The sequence below is a fragment of the Psammomys obesus genome, unplaced genomic scaffold (genome assembly GCF_907164565.1).
Source record: "Psammomys obesus unplaced genomic scaffold, mPsaObe1.curated_primary_1811, whole genome shotgun sequence".
Lineage (NCBI taxonomy): Eukaryota > Metazoa > Chordata > Mammalia > Rodentia > Muridae > Psammomys > Psammomys obesus.
Genome location: NW_026589137.1, coordinates 99,097 through 123,662, shown reverse-complemented (window position 1 = coordinate 123,662; position 24,566 = coordinate 99,097). Strand labels below are relative to the sequence as shown.

General features: G+C 37.9%; 1 protein-coding gene across 2 annotated transcripts in view; it reads left to right on the top strand.

Moving 5' to 3' along the window:
* Positions 1-3,993: 3,993 nt before the first annotated feature.
* The window catches only part of Nkap (NFKB activating protein), a 37,082-nt gene continuing 16,509 nt past the window's right edge, over positions 3,994-24,566 (top strand). The window contains exons 1-8 of one of the 2 annotated variants that reach the window (XM_055604979.1): positions 3,994-4,518; positions 7,838-7,918; positions 14,486-14,556; positions 14,722-14,862; positions 16,589-16,652; positions 18,115-18,224; positions 18,518-18,593; positions 19,680-19,822. In XM_055604979.1, coding sequence (XP_055460954.1) covers positions 4,139-4,518; positions 7,838-7,918; positions 14,486-14,556; positions 14,722-14,862; positions 16,589-16,652; positions 18,115-18,224; positions 18,518-18,593; positions 19,680-19,822 — 1,066 coding nt within the window. In that variant the 5' untranslated portion in view covers positions 3,994-4,138. Of the gene's footprint in view, positions 4,519-7,837; positions 7,919-14,485; positions 14,557-14,721; positions 14,863-16,588; positions 16,653-18,114; positions 18,225-18,517; positions 18,594-19,679; positions 19,830-24,566 lie in introns of both variants that reach the window. The other variant, XM_055604978.1, reaches the window with a different exon arrangement.

Genomic DNA, 24,566 nt, shown 5'->3' with positions numbered 1-24,566 from the left:
TTGTGACTGAATAGTAAGCAGCCAAGGCTTCATCAGCTTATCAGAACTCTATTGATCAATGTTGTAACTCTGAAACTTTGAAATCTTGTAACAATAGCATAGAGGGGGGAGAGAAATCTGAAATATTTTTCATTTTTGATATACCTTAAATTATTTTCTTATAACATTACAATTTGCATTCGCATACCTTAAAACACCTTCTTAGACCAATAAACACTTTTTTAGATCCTCATAACTTAAATTTTCATATCTTCAGACCTTACATAAACTTTACATCTTTCTATTCAGTTATTCACCATAAGACACAGACATTTAACATGAAGTCTGTGAACAAGGCAAACCTGTTTGCCTTTTTAAATAAGAGATCTAATACCTAGTAGTTCTAACTAGCTAATCAATTGACTAATGAACTAACAGTGGTTGTAATTGCTCTTTAACTGCAAAGCTACCATTAGCTTAGCTTAGCCATCAATGTGATCAGAGACCTGAGAAGGATAAATTATAAGGTAAATGAATCTATGTATCAATCAAAATGAGAAATTACTAGTCAGTCCACCACTTAGACAGTTGTCCCTTGCTCCTGTGGTTTCATCGAACCACATGCATAGGCAGTCTGGCCATCAAGCACAGAGGGTAAGAGACTGTTTCTGTGGAAAAAGCACATGAGAGACTGATCTCACCTCTCCTTCAGCAACACGAAGCAATGACTCTCCAGGTGTCCACAATTTTGTCCACAGTTTAGGCTGGGCTATAGTGGTGGGCCAGTTGGGCCAGTCTTGCCCAGTGGTTACCATACCACAATTCAGAGTTGAAGTCCTCTGTTGTTGTGCCCAAATCTTCTTGGAGACTTTGGGGAGCTACTGTGAGGATTTTGGGACTCTCTGTCTGTCACAATAAGCCTACACGAGTTAAAATGATATATTCCACAGATCCCTGACAAGCTTTGAGGGTCAGCATATGAGTTACTCTTTGTCTATCTTTAGTTACCGTCTCTAAACTGCATTCTGTAAAACGGAATGTAATAATCTATTCTGGCATATTCTGTACTTAAGTGTTTTAGGGCTGTATCTATTTCAAGTAGATCTACATAGGCAAACTTTGTAGTTACCTATCCTAGGCTTAACTTTGAAAACATAAACAAGAGACTAGGTAAAGCTCAATCGTGTAACCAGCTGCAGTCATTAGCATAATTTTAATTATTTCTGAACTAAAATTGAAGCAAAACTTTCAATCATAGATACAGTTCATAGAGGAGCTGGCAAATCTTGCCGATCCTATCATATTGCATTATTAAGACTGAACAGCAAAAGTTTAAAGGACAAAAGTTGCACTTAGTGTTAAACAAAGAACTGAATATAGTTGGCAGTCCTCAACAAAGATGGCAGTGTACCATGACTCTCCCACAACCAAGATGGTTGCCAGTCATGTGACTGCCCTTAATTGAGGTGGCAGTAAAACCATGGCTCCACTTTCTTTATCCCTGAACCAACACTTCAAATCTTAATAGATCTTCACAAACTGGGATTGAATCACACAGGATACCTCAAAAATACAACCCTGAATTGTATACATATATAATCCATAAAGACATTATTATAAAATAACCGATAAACTAAAATGTTTCATAGCCTTGAAACACATTTTTAAAAAGAAATCTGTTCTTGCAATATCAAAATAAAGTACCGTTTTTTTAGGAGTGAAGTCATAAAGCATAACCATAATTTTAAAAGTCAAAACCAAATTTTATCAGTGTAAACAATTCAGTCTCTAAAATCAATATCAACTTAAAATGAGACTTGTCTTCTTAGTCTAAAAGGCGATAGGATGATAAACAGTATTCATTATACCTAAGAGGTTCTGTAACTTTTTTTTGCCCTATGTCATACCACATGGCAATTACAAGATAATGGAGTCACATCACATGGTAGGCCGCATGGTCGCTATTTAAAAACATCTGTGTTTATATATGTGTTACAAACATACATGCATACCTATATATGTTCTAAACAAGAGTTTGAATTTAAAAAAATATTTATCTATCTATCTATCTATCTATCTATCTATCTATCTATCTATCTATCTATTTATTTATTTATTCTTCTGTCCTGCATGACACAAGAGGGTACCAGATCTCTCTGTAGATGGTTGTGAGTCACCATGTGGTTGCGGGGTGGGGGTGGGGGTGGGAATTGAACTTAGGACCTCTGGAAGTGCTCTTAATCTCGGAGCCATCTCTCCAGCCCAAGAGTTTGAATTTAACATTTAAACATACCCAATAACTGTAAATCTATAACCAACAGAGCATATTAATCACTTAAGATCAGTCAGAAATAAACATGTAATGGCCATAAATACACTTAAAGAGACAAAACTTTTTTTTACTTCCTCCAGCTGTAATTTCAAGCACTTTGTTACCTGCAGAGGCAGGCAGATCTCTCTGAGTTTGAGGCCAGCCTGGTCTACAAAGGGAGTGCAGGACAGCCAAGGCTACACAGAGAATCCCTGTCTCAAAAACAAAAACAAACAAACAAAAAGCAAAAAAAAAAAAAAATTGTACCCTGGGCTGCTGATTTAACCGCAGCATAATAGACTGATGTTATCAGAATGTATGCTTTCTAAGAGAATTGGACAACAATGTTCTTAAATCAAAGCTTAACCCTATTCAGATAAACCATCTTTAGTTTGCTTGAGATTTCAAAAGAGGGGGGGGTTGATGGGAGTACAATATATACTGTAAGTATTTAGGCAGCCTACTTCTGGGTTGCCTAGCAACATGTCATCATGTGTCACCCACCAGGTAGTTGCACCTGGCAAGAGTGGTTCAAAATTGCTCTATAAAAGGACCAACCTGCTACTTTGTTACTCTCTTATTCTCTTACTCTCTTGCTCTTCCCTCTTTCTGTTGGGGTGTTCCCTCCCCTCTACAATGTCTCTCTCTATTTTTCTCTCTTGCTCTCTCTCTCTTCTTCCCTCCCTCCCTCCATCTCTATCCAATAAGCCTTATTGGACTTAAGATTGGTTGTGTTCGAGGCATCATTTTAAAATAAATATTCACATTTAGTGTGCTTTGGGCCCAGGACCAACAGCTCCAGGTTCTCCCAGCATTCCTCAGTCCCTATCTGCTGCTGGGCATGGTTGTCAACTAGACCCTCTACCCTGAACTTTTCAGGGCAAGGACTTCCTCTCTTCCCCACCATGTCTGGACATTTTGGAGCTCTTTTTCTCTCTCTCTTATCCCCTTGCATGGTGACCAAGAGCTGTTTCCAATGTACCTACATTTTATATACTTTAAGTTGCCTTACATGAGAAGCAGACCAAGCTCCTCACTTTTTTAAAAGATTTTATTTCTTTATTTTTGAATGCTCTATGTGCATATACACACCTGCATGCCAGAATTTTAGTATTTAGGCAGCCTGCTTCTGGTTTGCCCAGCAACATATGATGTCATCATGTGTCACCTGCCAAGTGGTTTAGTTGCTTCATAAAAGGACCAACCTGCTACTTTGTCTCTCTCTTGCCTTCTTGCTCTTGTGCTCTCTTCCTCTTTCCTTTTCTCAGAGCACCCCTTCCCCCACTATGTTTTTCTCTTTCTTTTTCTCCCTCCTTCCCGCTCTCTCTCTCCATCTCCTTCCAATAAACCTCATTGGATTTAAGATCGGTTGTGTGCATGGCATTTTTATGTAAATACTAACACACACAGATTCATATGCGCACACCATACAGGTAAAAGTAATCCCCCACAAAATACATGGAGAATTGGTGATTTTGTTCATACAGCTACTCAATGTACTATATACTGCATTTGTAGTAACTTTCTTTCAGGCAGCCTGTGCAGTTTAGATTTCAGAAACATAACTAGGAACTGGATGAGAGCCTGTCCCTAGTTTCCTGGCCGGCTTCTATATACTGATACACACATCTCTTCCTGTTGGCTGCAAGGAGCCTGGGTCGTGGGGAAGTGGTTTACCGACGTACCCGGAACTGTTCCCAAGGTTTTTTTTTTCTTTTCTGTTAAACCCTGCAAGCTCTCGGACCCTAGGCGTCTGAGACATTTGGTGGTGGTGGTGGGGGGGGGAGGGGGGTGTCGCCAGAGCGCCCCCCCTTGTCAGGCCCCTTGGTGAGTTCAGCATCCAACACCATGGCTCCTGTGTTGGGCTCTCGTAGCCCTGAACGGGAGGCCTCCGGAGGAAAAGGTCGCAGTTCATCGAGGAGCCCTAAGCCCAGGAAATCATCCCGCTCCCCGCGGGGTCCCCGGTCTCGTTCGCACTCTTGTTCTCGGCTTGGTGACAAGAATGGCTTCAGCCATTCGCTGAGTGGCTTCAGCCAAAGCTCTCGAAACCAATCTTACCGCCCCCGCTCTCGATCTCGTTCTCGGGAGCGGCCCTCTGCACAGCGGAGTGCCCCTTTTCCTTCGGCATCTTCGTCCGCCTATTATGGTGGTTACTCGCGTCCCTACGGGGGTGACAAGCCATGGCCTAGCCTGCTGGACAAGGAGAGGGAGGAGAGTCTGCGGCAGAAGTGAGTGAGATCGCTGCACCCTCTCTTGGACCAGTCCGCCTGCCTTTGAGTCGTCTGGCTTGTCGTTCAGTGTTTCTGTTTGTATTTTGCTTCCCGCCTGCCTTGCATCTTTTCCGTTCCTCTTTCTACTCCAACCCACGACCTTTTTATTTATCCTTTTCTAACTTACAATTTCATTCATCCCCAGACTCCTTCATAAAGTGCCCTGGTTTCCTAGCCGATATCGCTAAGAGGCGCTATTGTATTTTCTTGGTTGTGCCATTTTCCGTGTGCCTGTCTTTATTCCTCACTAAACTGAACTTTTGGAAAGTAGAGGACCTATTTTATTGATCACAGAATTAGCAGGTCCATCTCTTAGTTGGCATGCAACCGTTGCTTGTTGCATGAAGAAACAGACAAGTTTGAAATAAGATAGATAATTAGAAAAGTTTTGCAGGGAATTGGGAAGGATTGTAAGTAAGGATCTGTATTGGATATGAAGAAACAAGATGATTGTAAGAAAAGTGCTCTCAAGCTGTAAGTGGTGCTAGGTTAGAAAAAGTCTTGTAAAGTGGTCGCAGCCTTGTTGACCATGAAACACAATTCAGGAATGAGATCATATCTCCTTTAATGAGAGTTCTTAGTTTAAAAAGACCCACAGACCTTTATCCAAAACAGCTGTGAGGCTGAGGGAAGTCAGAACAGTGTCGTTCGTACTCACCTACATATCAAGTTTAAGGTCAGCCTGGTCTGTATGAGACTGTCTCAAAACAAACAAACAAACAAATAAATAAAAATAACCTTAAATTAGAAAAGCTGGGCATGTTGGCTCACTCCTGTGATCCTAGCATTCAGAAAGCTGAGGTAGGATTGTCACAGTTGGAGGTCAGCCTGGACTACAGAGTAAATTCAGAGTTCGCCTGCGATAGAGACCCTGAGAGTCTTATATTGCTGCATTACTCATCGTGTCTAATATGTATGAAGTTTATGTTTGTTAAACATTATGTCTTAGGTACTGTAGTTGGCCTTGTACCACGTGTTTAAAAAGGGTAAAATTTCAAGTATTGAGGGGCAAGTTAATTTTCCAACAGTTGATAAGTGTTTTTGTGTTTTTTTCTCTTCCAGCAGCAGAGGAAATAAATTATAGTAATAAAAAGGGCAGGCTTCAGAATCACACTGTCTGAGTTTGAAGGCTTTGTTTACCATGGAGCAGAGTAGTCTTGGGCAAGTCAGACCTCTCTGAGCCTCACTTCTTCATCACTAAAAATGAGGAGAAGCTGGAGTTGTAACTCAGTGGAAGAGTGCTTGTCTAGCGAACCTGAGGCCCCGAGTTGGATCAGCAAGCCCAGAAAGAGGAGAGGGCAATTAGTAACAAAGCTTTTAAGGTTGAAATAACTTCCACAAGTGCATGGAAACAGAACGGTAAAATAGTCTTGAATTTTGGGAGACTTACTTGTCCAATTTAAATTGTTCAGCATGCTATAGCACCCACAGAAGTATGCCCCTCCAAAAGCAAATGGTGAGCCAGGATCATGTCTCTTATCTCAACACTTGAGAAAGGGTCAGAACTATGAGGACCTGGAGGCTAGGTAGACCCTGCTACATGAGATCCAGTCTCAAAAAGAGGTGTAAAGAATTTACTGGAATGTTATAAATGCTTGAAGACACTAGCATTTGTACTTTTATATGATACGGAATTTATTGTGTCTGTTAAACATCAGGTCTTAAGCACGGTACTAGGCCTTGTATGTTCTATGTGCTTTCAAATGAGAAGTTTTTACATACGATGAGCAACACTTCTGTGTTCTTTATGGCTGGGCAGGCATTCTTCCCCCAGCACTTAAAAACAGATATATCCCTTTTAAAAATTATCTGTTTTGACCAAATTAAAAAAAAAAGTCCAAATCTGCCTCTGTGTAGTTATAAATGCCCTTTTTGAATGATCGAAGAAGTTAAAAAAGAAAAGAAAATCAATTATATGTCTTTTATAATGATTTTTTAAAAAGTGTGAGTTGCAAGCTGCTAATCTTTAAGGAATTCAGGCTTATTTTTTTTATTCAAAGAATTATTTTTATTTTCTTTATTTTGGGAGGTGGGAGGTTGAGACAAGGTCTTTCTATATACCTTTGGCTGTCTACAAAGCTGGCCTCACACACAGAGATCAGTGTGCCTTTGTCTGCCGAGTACTGGCACTGAAGGCATCTACCACCACACCCGGTGTTATTTTTATTATATTCTTAATTATGTGTATGTATGTGTGTCTTGGTATGAATATGTACATGTAAGTGTAGATGCCTTGAGATGCTAGAAGCATCAGATCTCCTGGAGCTAGAATTACAGGAAACTGAGAACCAACCAATTTGGATGCTGAGAACCAAGCTCTAGTCCTCTGCAAGAACAGTATTTGCTCTTAATTACTTTCCAGCCCAGAGTTTGTTTGTATTTAAGTATATGAGTAGTAGTAAATATAAGAACAGAATTAGTTACATACATAAAACGAAAAAAGTCACCCCCCCCAAGTGTAGAGACTGTGCTCCTTCTCTAAAAAGGATCTAAAAGGAAAATTGGTAATAAACCTTATATAGCATGGGGGCAGTTTTTGTCAAATAAAATTTTTATTCCTTTCTAGAATCCTTTTTATTTTCATTACATCTTTATCTTCTTCACTAATTCCTAGGTTCCTGAAAACTGGAGGTTTTCAAGTCAAGATTTGTCTACCTTTATAAACATACATAAACAAATGGATTTGTTTTTTAAATATAAAACTTTCTGTCACAGTTTACAGTTAAATGGGCCCATTTAGTAGCTGTGCCACAAGTTCAGCAAAAGGGATGCCCTTGCCAGCCTACCCAGCTGCTGTTTCTGCCACTGCTACTGCCACTGGGGTACTCTATAGTTTGAACCAGTTGGTGATACTATCAGAACATCAAATCCCAACTAATGAGTTTATATTTAAACCAAGATGTCCTGTCCACTCCTGCCCTGAGACTGGGTTCCTTTGTGTAACCCTGGCTGTCCTGGAACTCTCTCTGTAGAGCAGGCTGGCCTTGAACTCACAGAGATAGGCCTGGCTGAGATCAAAGGCTTGTGCCACCACTGCCTGGCTTAAACCAAGTTTTTATTAATTTTTTAAGCATATAGATAAATCCAAGTGTTCCTGTAGCTCCAGCTACTTTTAAGGCGGGATCACTTGCGCTTAGGAGTTTAAGGCCAGCCTAGGCAACATGGTAAGCTATATGGGAAAAATAACACTGGAAGACTTGACTCCTGTTGAATTTTATTATATGTTTAGGAAACAGTTCATCCATTGAGTTATAATTTAAATATTTACCTCTTTTAGGAGATTAAGTGAGAGAGAGAGGATTGGAGAATTGGGAGCTCCTGAAGTTTGGGGACTTTCTCCAAAGAATCCTGAACCAGAGTAAGTGTGTTAATTTCTTTTTAAAGTTAATAGCATTTGTTTAAATACTGGTCAGCAGTCAAATTTTTTTTTAAATTATATTTGCTTACATTTCGTTTATCTGTACGTGTGTATGTGCACAGTTGGAAGTCAGAGAACAACTTGCAGGAGTCCATTCTCTTCTTTCCATCATGTGGATCCCAGGGATTAAACTCAGGTTGTTAGGCTTACCAGCAAGTGCTGTTACCTATTGAGCCATCTCACCAGCCCTACTGTCGAATTTTTAAGTGAAGAGCTTCAAGTACTTATCAGATTTTTTAAAATTTTCTTATGATTTATACTATTTTACCCCTTATATTAAAAAAAATCATGGAATATGGGTAATGATTTACAGATACTGTTAATAGACTTTAGCACATTCATTGTATGTGTGAGTGGTTGTTTTGTTTTGTTTTGTTTTTGAGACATTCTATAATCTAGAATGATCTAGATTATAGATCATTCTATAATCTAGGCTATCTGGAACTCACTGTGTAACAATCAAGGTAGGATTCAAACTCTTTCTGCCTTAACCCACTGAATACTGGAATTACTGGTATATATTACCATGCTTAGCCTAATTGCTGTCTTTATAACTCAAAAAGCAATAATTTCATATTCAGATTCATTATTAAAAGTAATATAAACATATGTTTATGTTTATATTTTAATAATATGTTTATATTTGATAATATGTTTATATTATTTTTCCTTTTTTTTTCAACTAACTCATTATCAGACTGCTAGGTATTAGCATAGCAAAAGAGTTTTACTTTTTTGGTTTTTTTTGTTTGGTTGGTTGGTTTTTGGTTTTTCGAGATAGGGTTTCTCTGTATAGCCCATACTGTCCTGGACTCGCTTTGTATACCAGGCTGGCCTTGAATACACAGAGATCCGCCTGCCTCTGCCTCTCAACTGCTGGGATCAAAGGCGTGCATCACCACCACCTGGCAAGTTTTATTTTTTAAAGTGATAAAAATAGAGACAATTTACTAAGAAAGAAGATATGCCTGAGGGTAGAAAGGGGCTATTCAGATGGGAAAAGTGACATTCAGAACCCTAAAAGAATAAATGTGTGTGAGTGATTGTATATGTGGGGCCAGAATTTGAAGTCAGATATTTTCTGTGATCTCTACTTAATATTTTAAAAATGTTTTTCTTTTTATTTATTTTTGTTTGTCTTCTTTTGTTTTTTATTATTTTTAATATTAATTACAATTTATTCATTCTGTATCCCAGTTGTAGCCTCCTACTTCATTCTCTCCCAATCCCACCTTCCCTCCCTCATCTCCTCCCTGCCCCTCCCCAAGTCCACTGATAGGGGAGGTCATCCTCCCCTTCCATCTGACCCTAGCTTATCAAGTCTCATCAGGACTGGCTGGCTGCATTGTCCTCCTCTGTGGCCTAGCAAGGTTGCTCCCCCCTCAGGGGGAGGTGATCAAAGAGCAGGCCACTGAGTTCATGTCAGAGACGGTCCCTGTTCCCATTACTATGGAACCCACTAGGAGACTGAGCTGCTATGGGCTACATCTCTGCAGGGGTTCTAGGTTATCTCCATGCATAGTCCTTGGTTGGAGTATGAGTCTCAGAAAAGACCCCTGGGCCCAGATACTTAATTTTTTTAATTTAAATTTATTTTTTAATTTATTCACTTTACATTTCTACCTTATTTTTAATTTACATTTATTTATTTTCAGTTTGTGTGTATGTGTGTATGCATGCATGTAAGATGGCGTACCACAAGAGGACAACTTTCAGGGTTAGTTTTCTTTTTCCACCATTTGAGTTCCAAGAGATATAATTCATGTTGTTAGGATTGGCATCAAGTGCCCTTACCTGATACAGCATCTTGCCAGTGTAGCACCTTAGTTTCTGAAACAGAGTTTTTTAAAATGAACCTGGTGCTGATCCGATGATCTGGATTGGTTAACCAGAAAAGCCCTAAGGATCCTTCTATCTCTGCCTCCCCAGTGCTGGAATTACAGGTAAGTACAACCCTGTCCATTGTTTTTGTGGGTACTGAGGATCTGAACTCAGGTCCTCGTGCTTATGTGACAAATATTAAGTCAACTGAGCTACCTCCCTGGACCCTAATTTGAGAAAAAGAAACAAAAAAGGTTCATAGAGACAAAATATTATTCATTGCCCATAATCCCCTCCCTATGTATTCCTTTTGTACCCCTAAACAGTTTAATTTCTTCTTCATTTTATATATACATATGTGATTTTATGTGGCTATATGCAATCTGGGAACCACAAATGAGATAAAACATGAAATTTGTATTTCTGAGACTCGCCTAATTTGTTCAGTATGATTATTTCCTATTCCATTCATTTTTCCTGCACATGATATAATTCCATTCTTCCTTTGGCTGAAAATATTTCCACTGTGTACACATCCTACATTTTTAAATCTATTCCTCTGTTGTTGGATACCTAGTTTGATTGCATAGCCGAGCTACTGTGAATAGTACTGTAGTTTCCATTGCTGTTTGAGTGTCTCTGTGTTGTGATGACTTGCAGTCCTTCAGGCAGATGCCCACGAGTGGTACAGCTAGATTCTGTGGGGATCTATTTTTTTTTTTGTTTTTGTTTTTGAGAAAGCTCATATTGGAGTATATAAGGGTTTTCTGTTCTCTGCATCCTCAACAGCATTTGTTCATAGTTGCTTTCTTAATGACTGTCATTCTGACTGTGGGGTAAGATGGACTCTCACTGTAGTTTTCATTTGCATTTCCCTGATGGATAGTGAGACTGACCATTTTTTTTCATGTTTATTGTCCATGTGTTTTATCTTTTAAGAACTGTTGGTTCATTTCTTTAGCCCATTTATTAATTGTGTTGATTTTTGTTTGTTTGTTTTTTTTGTTTGTTTGTGTGCTCCTTGTATATTCTTGGTATTCTCTTCTGCCAGATGTAATATGTAGCAACATTTTCTCCCATTCTATAAACTGTCTCTTTACTCAAATGTTTTCTTTTGCTGTATAAGGGGTTCTAATTTTACAAGGTCTCAGTCATTGAACTGGGGTCAGATTTAGTGAATAACTGGCATCCAAGTTAGACAGTTCTTACCTATGCCAATATTTTCTAAAAAAATACTTTTTTATTTAATAAGGGTTTTGCCTACATTATGTATAAGTGTACTGCATGAATGTCCAGGGCCTACAAAGGTCAGAAGAGAGCATTAGATTCTCTGAAACTGGAGTTACAGATGGTTATGAGCTGCCATATGGGTGCTGGGAACTGAACCCAGGTCTTTTGCAAGAGCAGCTAATATGTTTAACCACTAAGCTGCCTCTTTTCCTGTTTGTTTATTTCCTTCTTATATTTTCAGAGTTTCAAGTTTACATTATGGTCACTAAGTGTTTTTTCCATTAATATACTAACATTTAAAAAAATGTTTCCTGCTGGGCAGTGATGGTGCACACCTTTAATCCTGGTGCTTGAGAGGCAGAGGTAGGCAGATGTCTGTGAGTTAGAAGCCAGCCTGGTATATAGAACGTATCCCAGGACAGCCAAGGCTACACAGAACCCTGCCTTTAAAAAAAAAGTTTCCTATATCTAATACTCTGAAGGTCTAGTGCTTTTTTTTACTCCATATTTATTTATTTTAAAATATTTTATTGATTTTTTTCATGTATATGAGTGCTCTATCTGCATGTACACCTGCATACCAAAAGAGGGCATCAGATCCCAGTATAGATGGTTGTGAGCCACCATGTGGTTGCTGGGAATTGAACTCAGGATCTCTGGAAGAGCAAACAGTGTTTTTAACTGCTGAGCCAGCTCTCCAGCCTCTTACTCCATACTTACTTACTTACTTACTTTTTAAACGTTTTTAACATTTTATAGTGAGAGGGACATGTGTGTGCCATAGCACAAAGGTGGGAGATGCTTTCTCCCTCCACAGTTGGATCCAAAGGATCAAACTTAGGTCATCAGGCTTGACATTTAACTTGCTGGCTGCTATATTTATTAATTTATTTTATTTTATTTTACTTTTTTTGCTGCAACTCAGACGTTTTTTTCTTCCTGTTCTTGATCTTCCCCCACCCCACCCCTGGGAAAGAAGGTGTCTCTGTGTAACCTTGACCATCTTAGAACTCACTCTGTAGACCAGGCTGTCCTCAAACTCAGAGGTACACCTGTGGGGATTAAAGACATATACTACCATGCCCAGCTCCACTCTTGGATTTTTAAGATGTGTTGAGACATTGTGCTTAACAAGAAATCTATAATTTGTGTCAGAGTGATAAAGCAATAAAATCTGAAACTTGTTCTTATAGATAAATACTTGAACTCATCAAATGAGAGTTTAAAAAAAAAAACCCAAAAATATGGGAGATAATATCTAAGTTATTCCATGAGTGAAATTCAAAACTTCAAAGAAAAAAATGTGACACAATATATACAGCTAGAGCTTTTTAACTTTTTCAAGTCTGTCCCAAAGAATTTAATAATTTTTAAAAATATTTATTTACTATTTTCACAAGGTCTCATTCTGTGGCCCTGGCTGGCCTGAAGCATGTGTAGATTAGGCTGGACTCATTCACAGACATCCACCTGCATCTGCCTCCTGAGTGCTGCGATTAAAGGTGTGCATCGCCCTGTCTGGCTACTTCTATTTGTTTTGTTTTGTTTTTGTTTTATTTGAGACAGGGTTTCTTTTTTATTTTTTATTAATTTTTTATATTAATTACAGTTTATTTATTTTGTATCACAGCTGTAGCCCCCTCCCTCATTTCTTCCCAATCCCACCCTCCTTCCCTCATCTCCTCCCATGCCCCTTTCCAAGTCCACTCATAGGGGAGGACCTCCTCCCCTTCTATCTGACCCTAGCCTATCAGGTCTCATCAGGACTGGCCACAATGTCCTTCTCTAGCATGGCTGCTCCCCCCTCAGGGGGAGGTGATCAAAGAGCCAGCCACTGAGTTCATGTCAGAGACAGTCCCCGTTGCCCTTACTAGGGAACCCACTTGGATACTCAGCTGCCATGGACTACATCTGAGTAGGGGTTCTCAGTTATATCCATGAATAGTCCTTGGTTGGAGTATCAGTCTCAGAAAAGACCGAGATAGGGTTTCTTTGTGTAGCTTTGGTTGTCCTGGACTCAATTTGTAGACCAGGCTGGCCTTGAACTCACAGAGATCCTCCTGCCTCGGCCTGCCAGAGGGCTGGGATTGCAGGTGTGTGCCACCATGCCTGGCTTATTTTTAGTATTTTAATTATGTGTTTTGTATTGGTTTCCATGGGTATGCACATCTAGGTGTTCATGCCTCTTGAGGCCAGGGACATCAGGTTTTCTTGGAGCTAGAGTTATAGGTGATTGTGAATCACCCAGGATGGATGCTAGGAGTCAAACTCAGGTCCTGTACAGGTAAGAGCTGGTAAAGTGCTTGTCTAGAATAAGTTTTGATCACTAGAATCAAGAAAACCAGTCATGATAGTATATAATTTATAATCCCAGAATTGAAGAGGTAGAGGCAGGAAGATTAAAAATGAAAGGTCATCCTTATCCACATAGAGAGTTCAACCCCAGCAGGACAATGAGATATTTCAGGAGGTAAAGGTGCTTGCTGCCATGGGACCAACATAGGGTGGAAGGAGATAACCAAATCCTGAAAATTGTTCTCTAATTGACAGTACTGTACAAACACACACACACGCGCACACACACAAATGCACACATGCATTCCCTAAACAAATTAAATATAAAAATGTTTTTAATTAATTAATTAATTAATAACTCCAAAAAAAAAAAAAAAGACTTACTTTCAGAATTTGTTTTGCAAATTCTGTAATCTGTTAGGTTCTGGGGAGATGGGAGTTGTTATGGCATAGATCATTCACCTACTTGGAATACAATTATGGAACTAGTATATAGCTTGGTTATGAGCAAGTGGCTAGCATTTTTGAGGTCTGGGTTTGATCCCATAGCCACAAAATAATAATGAAATCACTAACTCGTCTTTCCACCCTCATGTTTGTCCTTTATCTTTCCTTATGTTTTTTATTTCTCATCTTTTACCATATCAGTTTCTTCTGAAAACATTACAACACATTGCTTTTTTAATGATACTATGTAAACTCTAAAGCATTATATAAATATAAGTCATTTTAGTATGAAGGTGGTAGACTCTTGAATATATTCTTACAAAAACCGTTGCCTTTAGGGGCTAGAGTGAGGGTTCAGTTGTTAAGAACACTAGCTGTTTTTCAGGGGAATCTGGGTTTGATCCACAGTACCTACAAAAAAGCTATTCTAACTCCATTTCCAGAGGATCCAATGCCTTTTCTGGCCTCTGTGGGCACCAGGCACTGTCATACATGTAGAAAAAATTCCTATGCACATAAGATAAAATGTAATGATGATGATAGTAAAAAAATAAAGTATTTTAATATTAATAATAATAAAAATAAAATAAAAAATAATATTTTTAAATGCTCGCCTTTAAAGGTTCTTAGGCAATAAGTGCTGTTACTGAAATTTTTAAATGCATATTTTCATGCTCTATGATCCATTTCTTACAACCATTTCTTGTAAATCAGCTCTGATGAACATACACCAGTAGAGGATGAAGAACCAAAGAAAAGCACTACTTCAGCATCTAGTTCAGAAGGTAATTTTGTAAAATAAGGAACTTAATCATAAATTTAAAATTTATAAATATTTGAACATTGCTTTTACTCAAACTACCAAATAGCTGTTTCTTTTCAGTGTTTCAAACATAGTGAGATAGTTGCAAATACTTTATAAGTTAATTTGTCTTTTGTACTTACAACAGATGAAAAGAAAAAGAAAAGGAAATCTAGTCATTCCAAAGAAAGATCCAAGAAAAAGAGAAAGAAAAAGTCATCTAAAAGAAAACATAAGAAGTATTCTGAAGATAGTGACAGTGACTCTGAATCAGAAACAGACTCCAGTGGTGAGAAAGCCATATCTTCTGCAAATTCTAGAATGTAGCTTAATTGTTAAAAATTTTGAGTGTATGGGTGTATTACCTGCAAGCATGTCTTTGCACCATGTATATTCTTGCTGCCTGATGGAGATCAGAAGAGGGTTTAGCTCTCCTGGAATTGAATTTAGAGACAGTTGTGAGCCAACACGTGGTTGCTGGGAGTCAAATCAGGTCCTTTGGAAGAACAGCCTGTGCTCTTTACTGCTGAGCCATCTCTCTAGCTTCTCAGCTTTCTAAAAATTTGTTAAATTATAAGCATAATTATGGCCATGTTAGTTTTCTGATTATATTCCAGTTTTTATTATTTACTTAATTTTCTGTGTTTAAGTATGTGTCACATGGTACAGCAGGTCCTCTGCCTTCAGAACTAGTCGTTTCCCGTGTCCAACTTGGCTTTCAGTGCAGCAATGGACATGTGCTACTTTTATAATAAGCTGATTTCTAAAACAACTTAAGAGTCACTGCTTCAGGGCTGGAGAGATGGCTTAGACGTTAAGAGCACTGGCTGCCTTTCCAAAGGTCCTGAGTTCAATTCCCAGCAACCATATGGTGGCTCATAACTCATCTATAGTGAGATCTTTTGCCCTTTGCCACTGTATAAATAATAAATAAATCTTAAAAAAAAGTCACTGCTTCCAGGTCAACTATTTCTCAGTTACCTTCCCAAATCAGTCATATTTTTAATTACATTTTATTCATTTATTTTGTGCATATGTGTGCATGTGTTTGGATGTGCATACCACAGTGTATACATGGAAGTCAGAAGTTAACTTGGAGGAGTTGAAGTTTCTTTCCTTCCACCATAAGGGTCCTTGGGATGGAACCGGGTCCTCAAGCCCAGCAATATGCATTCTTACCTATTGAGCTATTTTGCCAGTGTCTGGCTGGCTGGTTTTAAGACTCCTTTGGATCCTTAGAGCACCTGTCAGACCAGATTATACTCATTTCATTACTATCTCTCACCTCCATTCCACTGAGATTCTGGAAAATATTATCTTCATCTGCCACACACACAGAGAGTTGTTTCTTTTTGTTTTTGTTTTTCTCACTATGAAACTTTAACAATTTTCAGGAAAGTAAAAGGAGTAATGTTAATTGTCATTATTAACTTTTATTAACATTTTCATATATTTGCTTAAAATATGGGGGGAATTGTTGAGTTATTCAAAGTAAGTTAAGTCATCCTTCCTTGGCTGAATCTATATGTACCTCTTTGAAATGGGAATTTTTCCTACTTAACCAGTTGTCATTAACTCAATGAGTAAATGAATAGCAAGTCCATATATTATTAATCTAGTGTGACTGTAATTTCTTATACTTTTTTATTGCATGTGTTTGTGTGTGTGCAGTCATGCATGTAACAGCCAGTGTGTAGAGATCAGAAGACAGCTTATTGGAATCAGTTCTCTTCTTCCAGCCTATAGGTCTCGGGTTTGACCTCTAGTCATCAGGTTTGACATTAAGTGTTTTTTGCCCATTGAGTTATCTTGCCAGTCCATGACTTTTGTTTCTTTAGTTCCTACCCTAGTACAATTTATGGCAAGTTTCAATCAATGTTAGAATGAATTAATTTTCCTGTAACAAAAATGAATATTTATAATAACAGAGTATTTATCTGTTAAGGTAAAATAAAAATTTTAAAACAATTTTGAACTTCAAAAATTTTTCAATAATAATGTGCTTTAATTTGCAGATGAAGATACAAAAAGAAGAGCAAAGAAAGCTAAGAAAAAAGAAAAGAAGAAGAAACGGAGAGTGTCAGTTTTTCTTTAGTTTTTTAATGGAAAAGTTTAAAATGTACTCAAGATTATGTGAAATAGTATCACACACAGTTTGATCAATTACCCTTTTAATGGGTAATCTCTACCACCCTCTGATTATTTTGGAACTAATCAGAGCTATCATTTCCTTCATAAATAATTCAACAATTTAGTACCTTTCTCTGAAAGGCTTTCTTAAAAAAAAAAAAAAAAGAACTTTTATTGTGCGTAAGAATATTACAGTCAGTCTCTACAGTTTTTTTTTCCCTAATGTCCCTAAATTATAGTGGTTATACAGAGTGAATTACCATGTTTTTCTTTCTTCTCTATTTCCTAGAGAGAGAAGGGTCTTGAGGCTGGCAAGATTCAAGTTGGAATTTTGGCCAAGAATACTTTTTAGGTGGTGCTGTGTACTGCCCTCAGTAGGCAGCTAATGTCTCTTTTTGTCATTGGCAAACATGCTGGTCATTGTCTAGATCATTATGTCTTCGAGACTGCAAAACAGTGGTGGTTTACTCTGCTGCTACTCAAACATATTTGCTGTATTTTAATCCATTATACTGGAAATTTTTATTAATGCTCACATTGGTAAGAACTTGTTTTTTTTTTTGTTTTTGTTTTTCATTTTTGTGGGACTTTGTATTTAGGGTTGTTCAATTATTATTATTATTATTTTATTTTAATGTATGCATCTATGTATGTGCCATGTACATATATACCTGGAGAGGCCAGAAACAGGCATCAGATCCCCTGGAGCTGGATGTAACAGGTGGTTATAAGCCACCTGATGTGGGTACCGGGATACAAACTCTAGTCTTCCAGAAGAGCAGTAAGCACTTGTAACTGTTAACCCATTCATTTCTTTAGCCACTGTATATTTGCTTTTGAGACAGTCTCATATACCCCAGGCTTTCCTCAAGCTCACTGGATAGCATAGGATAGTTTTGGACTCCTGATTCTCCTGCCAAGTGCTAAGATTACAAGCATAAGCTACCACCTCCTGCCTGCAAGTTAAAGTTTTAAGATTTTTCATTTCTATTTTCTTTCTACATAACTGTATTTCATTGATCCTTTAGTCATTTCTTGTTAATAGTAAAATGCTATAAGGTTAACTGAGAGGACTGAATTGAAAAGTTCAAGTAAGCTGGGAATTCAGGACATTTTTATCAACCTTTTCATTCCTTTGAAAACTGAGAATGCCTGGAGCTGGAGAGATGGCTTGGCAGTTAAGTACACTGGCGGCTCTTCCAGGGTACCCAGGTTTAATTCCCAGCACACACATGGCAGCTCACAACTGTGTGTAACTCTAGTTCTAGGAGATCTGACACACTCACACAGACATACATGCAGACAAAACACCAATGCATATAAAAATAAATAAATCTTTAAAATTTTTCTTTAAAGAAGAAAACTTTTAACATGAGAATACCTAATTTGTATTAAATTATAATCCCCACAGGAAGAAATACAAGAAAAAGAAGACTAAAAAGAACAGAAAAGAGTCCAGTGATTCGAGCTCTAAAGAGTCCCAGGACGAATTTCTTGAGAATCCTTGGAAGGATCGATCAAGTAAGTTCCTGTAGTTGACTAACTCAAAACAGATGAAGCATTAACTGATTAGTTAAGATGTTAATGTCCTGAAGATACCTGATAAAACAGGATCAGATGAATGGGGAGGAGGTCCCCCCTATCAGTGGACTTGGCAAGGGGCAGGGTGGAGATGAGGGAGGGAGGGAGGGACTGGGAGGGAATGAGGGATCGGGACACGGCTGGGATACAGAGTTAATAAAATGTAACTGATAAGAAAAAAATAAAATACAAAAAAAAAGATGTTAATGTGTTTCTGAAAATGTTTCATGCAGAGACAGAAGAACCATTGGATCTCATTGGCCCAGAGGCTCCCAAAACACTTGCCTCCCAAGATGATAAGCCTTTGAAGTAAGTAGTGGTGGATGGTTATGGGGTTTGCTGGTTTTCTTTGTTGTAGGTTATTTGTCTTGTTTTCTGCTCAGCGTTCTCATGTAGGTTAGCAGGCTGCCACTGAACTGTCCCCTCAGCTAGAAGCAGTGCATTTGCAATATCTAAAGCACTTTGTCTAGCTCAGTCTGGTATTTGTACCTGTGATCCCAGCATTTGAGAGGAGGAGGCAGAGAGATTAGGAATTCTAGGTCATTCTAGGCTAAGAGACCCTGTTTCTATAAAATAAAAACAATATCTGTAACTGTTCTTCAAGCCCCTTTCCTGAAGCAGCAGCTTATGCTTCTCTGCAAGGAGTAGTGACTTCTGTCCTTCTTTAGTCCTCACAGCAGTTTCTGTTTCTTTTATGCAAGGTAAATTTTAAGTTTTTATTAGTTTATTATTTTGTATGGGAGAGGGAAAGGCATGAAGGCTAGAGGACAACTTTAAGGAATTGGTTCTCTCCTTCCACTATATGGGTACTAGGGATTAAACTCAGGCCAACAGGGTTGACAGTAAATAATTACCTTTACCCTTTGAGCCCCCTCATCTCATGAAACATATACTTAGGTTTACCTTATAGTATAGTCAATATGTAAATTTTATAAATACAGAGGTTACTATTGTGTTATAAGCTTTAGGTTTAATAGGAATACAAGAAACCATCACTGAACTGCTCCTAAAATCTCTTAATCAAAGACAAAAGATAAGTTTTATTGAATGGCATTATTGTTTATTGTAAGTTTTTTTGAGATATATCATTTATTTGGGTTTTTTAAGAGAATGAGTTGAGGGCAGAAACAATAATGGCAGTATCTGATGAATTAATCCACAATTATAAAGTGTGAATCTATACTCTGAACATCAGTTCTTTTGTTTTCCCAAAGTATACATTTCTAGGTTAGTAATACAGGTCACAGTTCTCTAATAAAAGTGAAGTAATTCACACCAGGGACATTGCTGCTTAGCACTGTTATTCTTATTACTGTCTGAGGGAAAATATTTTGTGTTGTCATTTCTATGGAGGTAGTTTAATGAATCTTATGTGAATTCTGAATTACTTTGTAGTTATGGCCATGCTCTGTTACCTGGTGAAGGTGCAGCTATGGCTGAATATGTGAAAGCTGGAAAGCGCATCCCACGAAGAGGTGAAATTGGCTTGACAAGTGAAGAGATCGCATCATTCGAATGTTCAGGTTACGTTATGAGCGGTAGCAGGTATTTTCTTGGCATTGAGTCAATTTCCATGATTCACATTTTTCCTTCTTTCTTACTACTAGGATTATATTTTGGTGTTCTGTTTCATTAAGTGACTATTTCCTAATGGAAAATAGAGTGTACAAACACACACACATACGATACTAGTTTCATTAGAAGAAACATACTTAAATAGGTTTCAATTATGTATAAAATTCAACCTCAAACTCTACAATATCTCCAAATTTAAAGAATCAATAGTTTCCAGTTTTATTTCTTCTTCATACTTTGGAACAAATGTTTTCCCTGTGCTAAATATAGTTAAGTTCAGCCATCTATCATAGAGGAATGTGGGGTTCCAGTGGTGAGGAAAACATTTTCATAAGATAATCTCTCTTTTTTGAGTTTGCCTCCAGTTCTTGGAGGACCTGAATTTCTGGAATGAATATCAGTTAAGGATCATGAAAAAATGTCACATTCAGCATGATCAAATAAAACTGGAAGAATAAGCAAATACTTGACTGATCAGGGAGAGTAAAGGCAGTGGAACTAAAATCACAATTATCAATTCCTTAAGATTACAAACTGTTAAAATACTTAGCCATTTTGAGTTGGTAACAGGGACGAATATTTGCTGATCATCTGAAGTACCTCCAGAATCTTAGCTGTCTAAAACCAGTATAACTTTGGAGCATGACACAGTATGAGAAGGACAAATCACTGGAGACATAAGGATCAGTAAGGAGGGTTCTCCGTAGCCATTTTTGTGATTAAGATGATTGTTTACAAAAAAGGTCTGAAAGACTGTTCAGAGGCTTAACAATTGCTTATATATGAAGTCATTACAAAATCAGTTGTGTTTCTATATCTCAGCAATAGGCAACTAGAAGATATAATTTAACACATTAATATATTAATATAATTAAAAATGTATAATTGTATATGTTAAATATAATTAAACAGTTATAATAGTATCAGAAAATATGAGTGATTTAGAAATAAATCTTAAAAAAAGAATCCACAGACCTCCACAGGGGAAACCATAAGACATTAAGAAACATTGAAGGGCTGTAGAGATGACTCAGTGGTTAAGAGCACTGGCTGTTCTTGGAGAGGAACCCAGGTCAAATTCCCAGCCCCCACATGGCTGTAACTCCAGACCCAGGGGATCTGAAATCCTCTCTGGCCTCTGCAGGCACTACACATATGTGATGTGCAGACATACATTCAAGCAAAACATTCATACATGTAAAAAAAAAATTAGCTGGGTGTGGTGATGTATATCTTTATTCCTAGCACTTGGGGGTGGAGGCCAGCAAGTTCCAGGATAGCCAGGGCTACATAAAGAAACCCTTTCTTGAAAAAAACAAAATGAATGAATGAATGAATGAATGAATAAATAAATAAATAAATGAAACATAAAGATCTATATCAATGGGGACATACCATGTTCTGAGTTAAGATAGCAATATTGTAATGTCAGTTCTTGAATGAATGAATGAATGAATGAATAAATAAATAAATAAATAAATAAATAAATAAATAAATAAACGAAACATAAAGATCTATATCAATGGGGACATACCATGTTCTGAGTTAGGATAGCAATATTGTAATGTCAGTTCTTAAATTTATCTACAAATTCAATAACATTTCAATCAAAATAATAGCACTTTATGAAACTTGTAAGGTTGTTTTAAAAGTATTTGTTAGAATAAAAGGCCAAGTGTAGCCATTTTAGTTCCGAGGAAGAGTAGGAAAATGAGATGTGACCTATAAGAGATGAGAATTTTAAGGGGCTTGCAGGCTTTAGGAAGCCTATGTAATAGCCTAATTATTTAGTGAAATAACATGCTGAGCCCAAAGATAGTTATACATGTATGAAATTTTGGTTTATGAAAGAGACAGCATGTCAGATCTGTGCAGAAAAAAATGTGTTCAGGAAATGGAATAGGGAAAACATGTTTTAAAAGAATGTAGAACACTGAATCACTGTATATAAAAGGCAGTGCAACTACATTAAGTACTTTCAGAGATGATGATCTTTAGGTAAAAAGATATTTTCTAATCAGAACAGAAAACTTCCTAGAAGGTTGCCTAGGCGCTAAAAGTAAGAACTTGTGTTCATCAAAAGATACATTAAAATGTGAAAATTCTAGGCTTAGGTAAGATTCATGGAATGCACACAATTTATGAAGTTTTGGTAGTGAGTATATTTAAATACCTACAAAGTAAATACGGGGAAATGATAGAAAGGGCCGTTTATCAAAAGACTACATACGTGGCATGCATAAATTAAATGGTGTTTATTGTCATTGGAAATGGAAATCAAGACCTTAGTGAAATACTCTTGTGTACCATTTAATTGCAAAAGGTTCAAAGTTCTAACAATGACAAATATTTTAAAGGATTGGTGCCACAGGACCTCTTAAACACTTCCGATTGTATATCAGTTAATATTCTACAAAAACAATGTACATCTTAGGAAGTTGGACTCTGATACTCAATATCACCAAGCAGCACTACACTAGGGTACCCTGTAACTTGTATATTTTATTTTGGTTTGTTAGGCTGCTACCTCCCTTCCAACCCCCTTACTCTTGGTAGGAGAGAAAGAAGATTTGAAGGGAAAGGAGGTAGTAGCCTAAGAAACCAACATAAAATAGAGGAAAATATGCACACTACTTGTACAAATTTTAGAATGATTATTCTATATTATATGTCTAATATCCACTTATAATTTGAGTATATACCATGTGTGTCTTTCTGCTTCTGGGATACCTCACTCAGGATGATCTTTTCTAGAGCCCACCATTTGCCTGCAAGTTTCATATTTTCCTTGTTTTTAATTGCTGAGTAGTATTTCATTTCGTAAATGTACCACAATTTCTGTATCCATTCCTCAATTGAGTTACATCTGGGTTGTTTCCAAATTCTAGCTATTATGAATAAAGCTGCTATGAACATGGCTGAGTAAATGTCCTTGTTGTATACATGAGGATCTTTTGAATATATGCCTAGGATCAAAGCAGATGCTGAGAATTATAGTCAAACTTTGGGCAGAGTGGAGACAATCTTATGAAAGAAGGGGGAGATAGACTTGAGCGAGGCAAGAGCTCCACAAGGAGAGCAACAGAAACAAGAAATCTGGGCACCGGAGTCTTTTCTGAGACTGATACTCCAACCAAAGACCATGCATGAAGATAACCTAAAACCCCTGTACAGATGTAGCCCATGGCAGCTCAGTCTTCAAGTGGGTACCCTAGTAATGGGAACAGGGGCTGTCTCTGACATGAACTCAGTGGCTGGCTCTTTGATCATCTCTCCCTAATGGGGGAGTAGCCTTACCCAGCCATAGAGGAATACAATGCACCCAGTCCTGATGTGGCCTGATAGGCTAGGGTCAGAGGGAAGGGGAGGAGGACCTCTCCTATCAGTGGATTTTGGGAGGGGCATAGGAAGAGATGAGGGAGGAAGGGTGGGATTGGGAGGGGAAAAGGGAGGGGTTACAGCTGGAATACAAAATGAATAAACTATGATTAATAAAATAAATTTTAAAAAAGAAAAAATATATATATACTACAAGTGGCGGTCAATATAAATATTTGTAGCATGTATATTTTACGCTATTTTATTGAGGTTTCTTATACTTCTACTTCCCTTCCAACCCCCCTCCCCAAACACTGGGTTTCACTGAGAGAAAGAAGGTCAGTGGGGAAAGGGGACGGATTTCTCTTAAGCTAATTCTGGCTGTTTAGGGTCATTTGGTTCTTTGCAAAAACACCAATCTCAGTCCTCAGGATATCCAGCAGTCTAGCAAAACCAGCAACTTTCTTTCTCCATCCGACTCCTTGAAGCCTTTTCCCTTGACATGTCCTTTTTTTCTTTCTCTGGGCTCTGGTACTTATACCCTCTCTGAGTCCTCAGAATTCCACTAACTGTAGCTGGCAAGGACCAGGCCCCTCTCTGATCCTCATGAGGCTGTTATTAGCTGTGGACAAACTAAAAGCAGCTCTTTATCTCACACTTGGGTTTAAAACAAAAACCTGTTGACATAACATAACTGAATTTTGAAAGAAACCAAAACTTCCATTTCATTTCTCAAGAGAAAATATTACCCATGAACTAGAGACATGCATGTGGGTGTTCATTATAGCATCATTTTGTATTGCTTTCTGTTCCATATTACTTCACAGAGCCCACGCTGTACTCGAAGTAACCTAAATATATTGCCATTTCCTCAACTCTTCCATCTTATCCCTAGATACCTTCACAGTAACCTGAAATTATTCTCTCCTGTTCTTTCCCAGTCTTTCTTACCTTTTCTAAACATAAGTTTCTTGAACTGATTATTTAGAGTTGTGTATGTATGGAAAAAAAGGTCATTAATATTTCTCTCTGAATAATAGACATTTTGAATCTAACATCATATTCCTTTGCCCCTATATTTTACTGATCTAATTCTTTTTTTTAAATCTTTTATTTTTTTTTATTAATTACACTTTATTCATTTTGTATCCCCCCATGAGCCCCTCCCTCCTCCCCTGACGATCCCACCCTCCCTCCCCTTTCTGCATGCATGCCACTCCCCAAGTCCATTGATAGGGGAGGTTCTCCTCTCCTTTCTGATCTTAGTCTATCAGTTCTCATCAAAAGTGGCTGCATTGTCCTCTACTGTGGCCTGGTAAGGCTGCTCCCCCCTCAGGGGGAAGTGATCAACGAGCAGGCCAATCAGATTATGTCAGAGGCAGTCCCTCT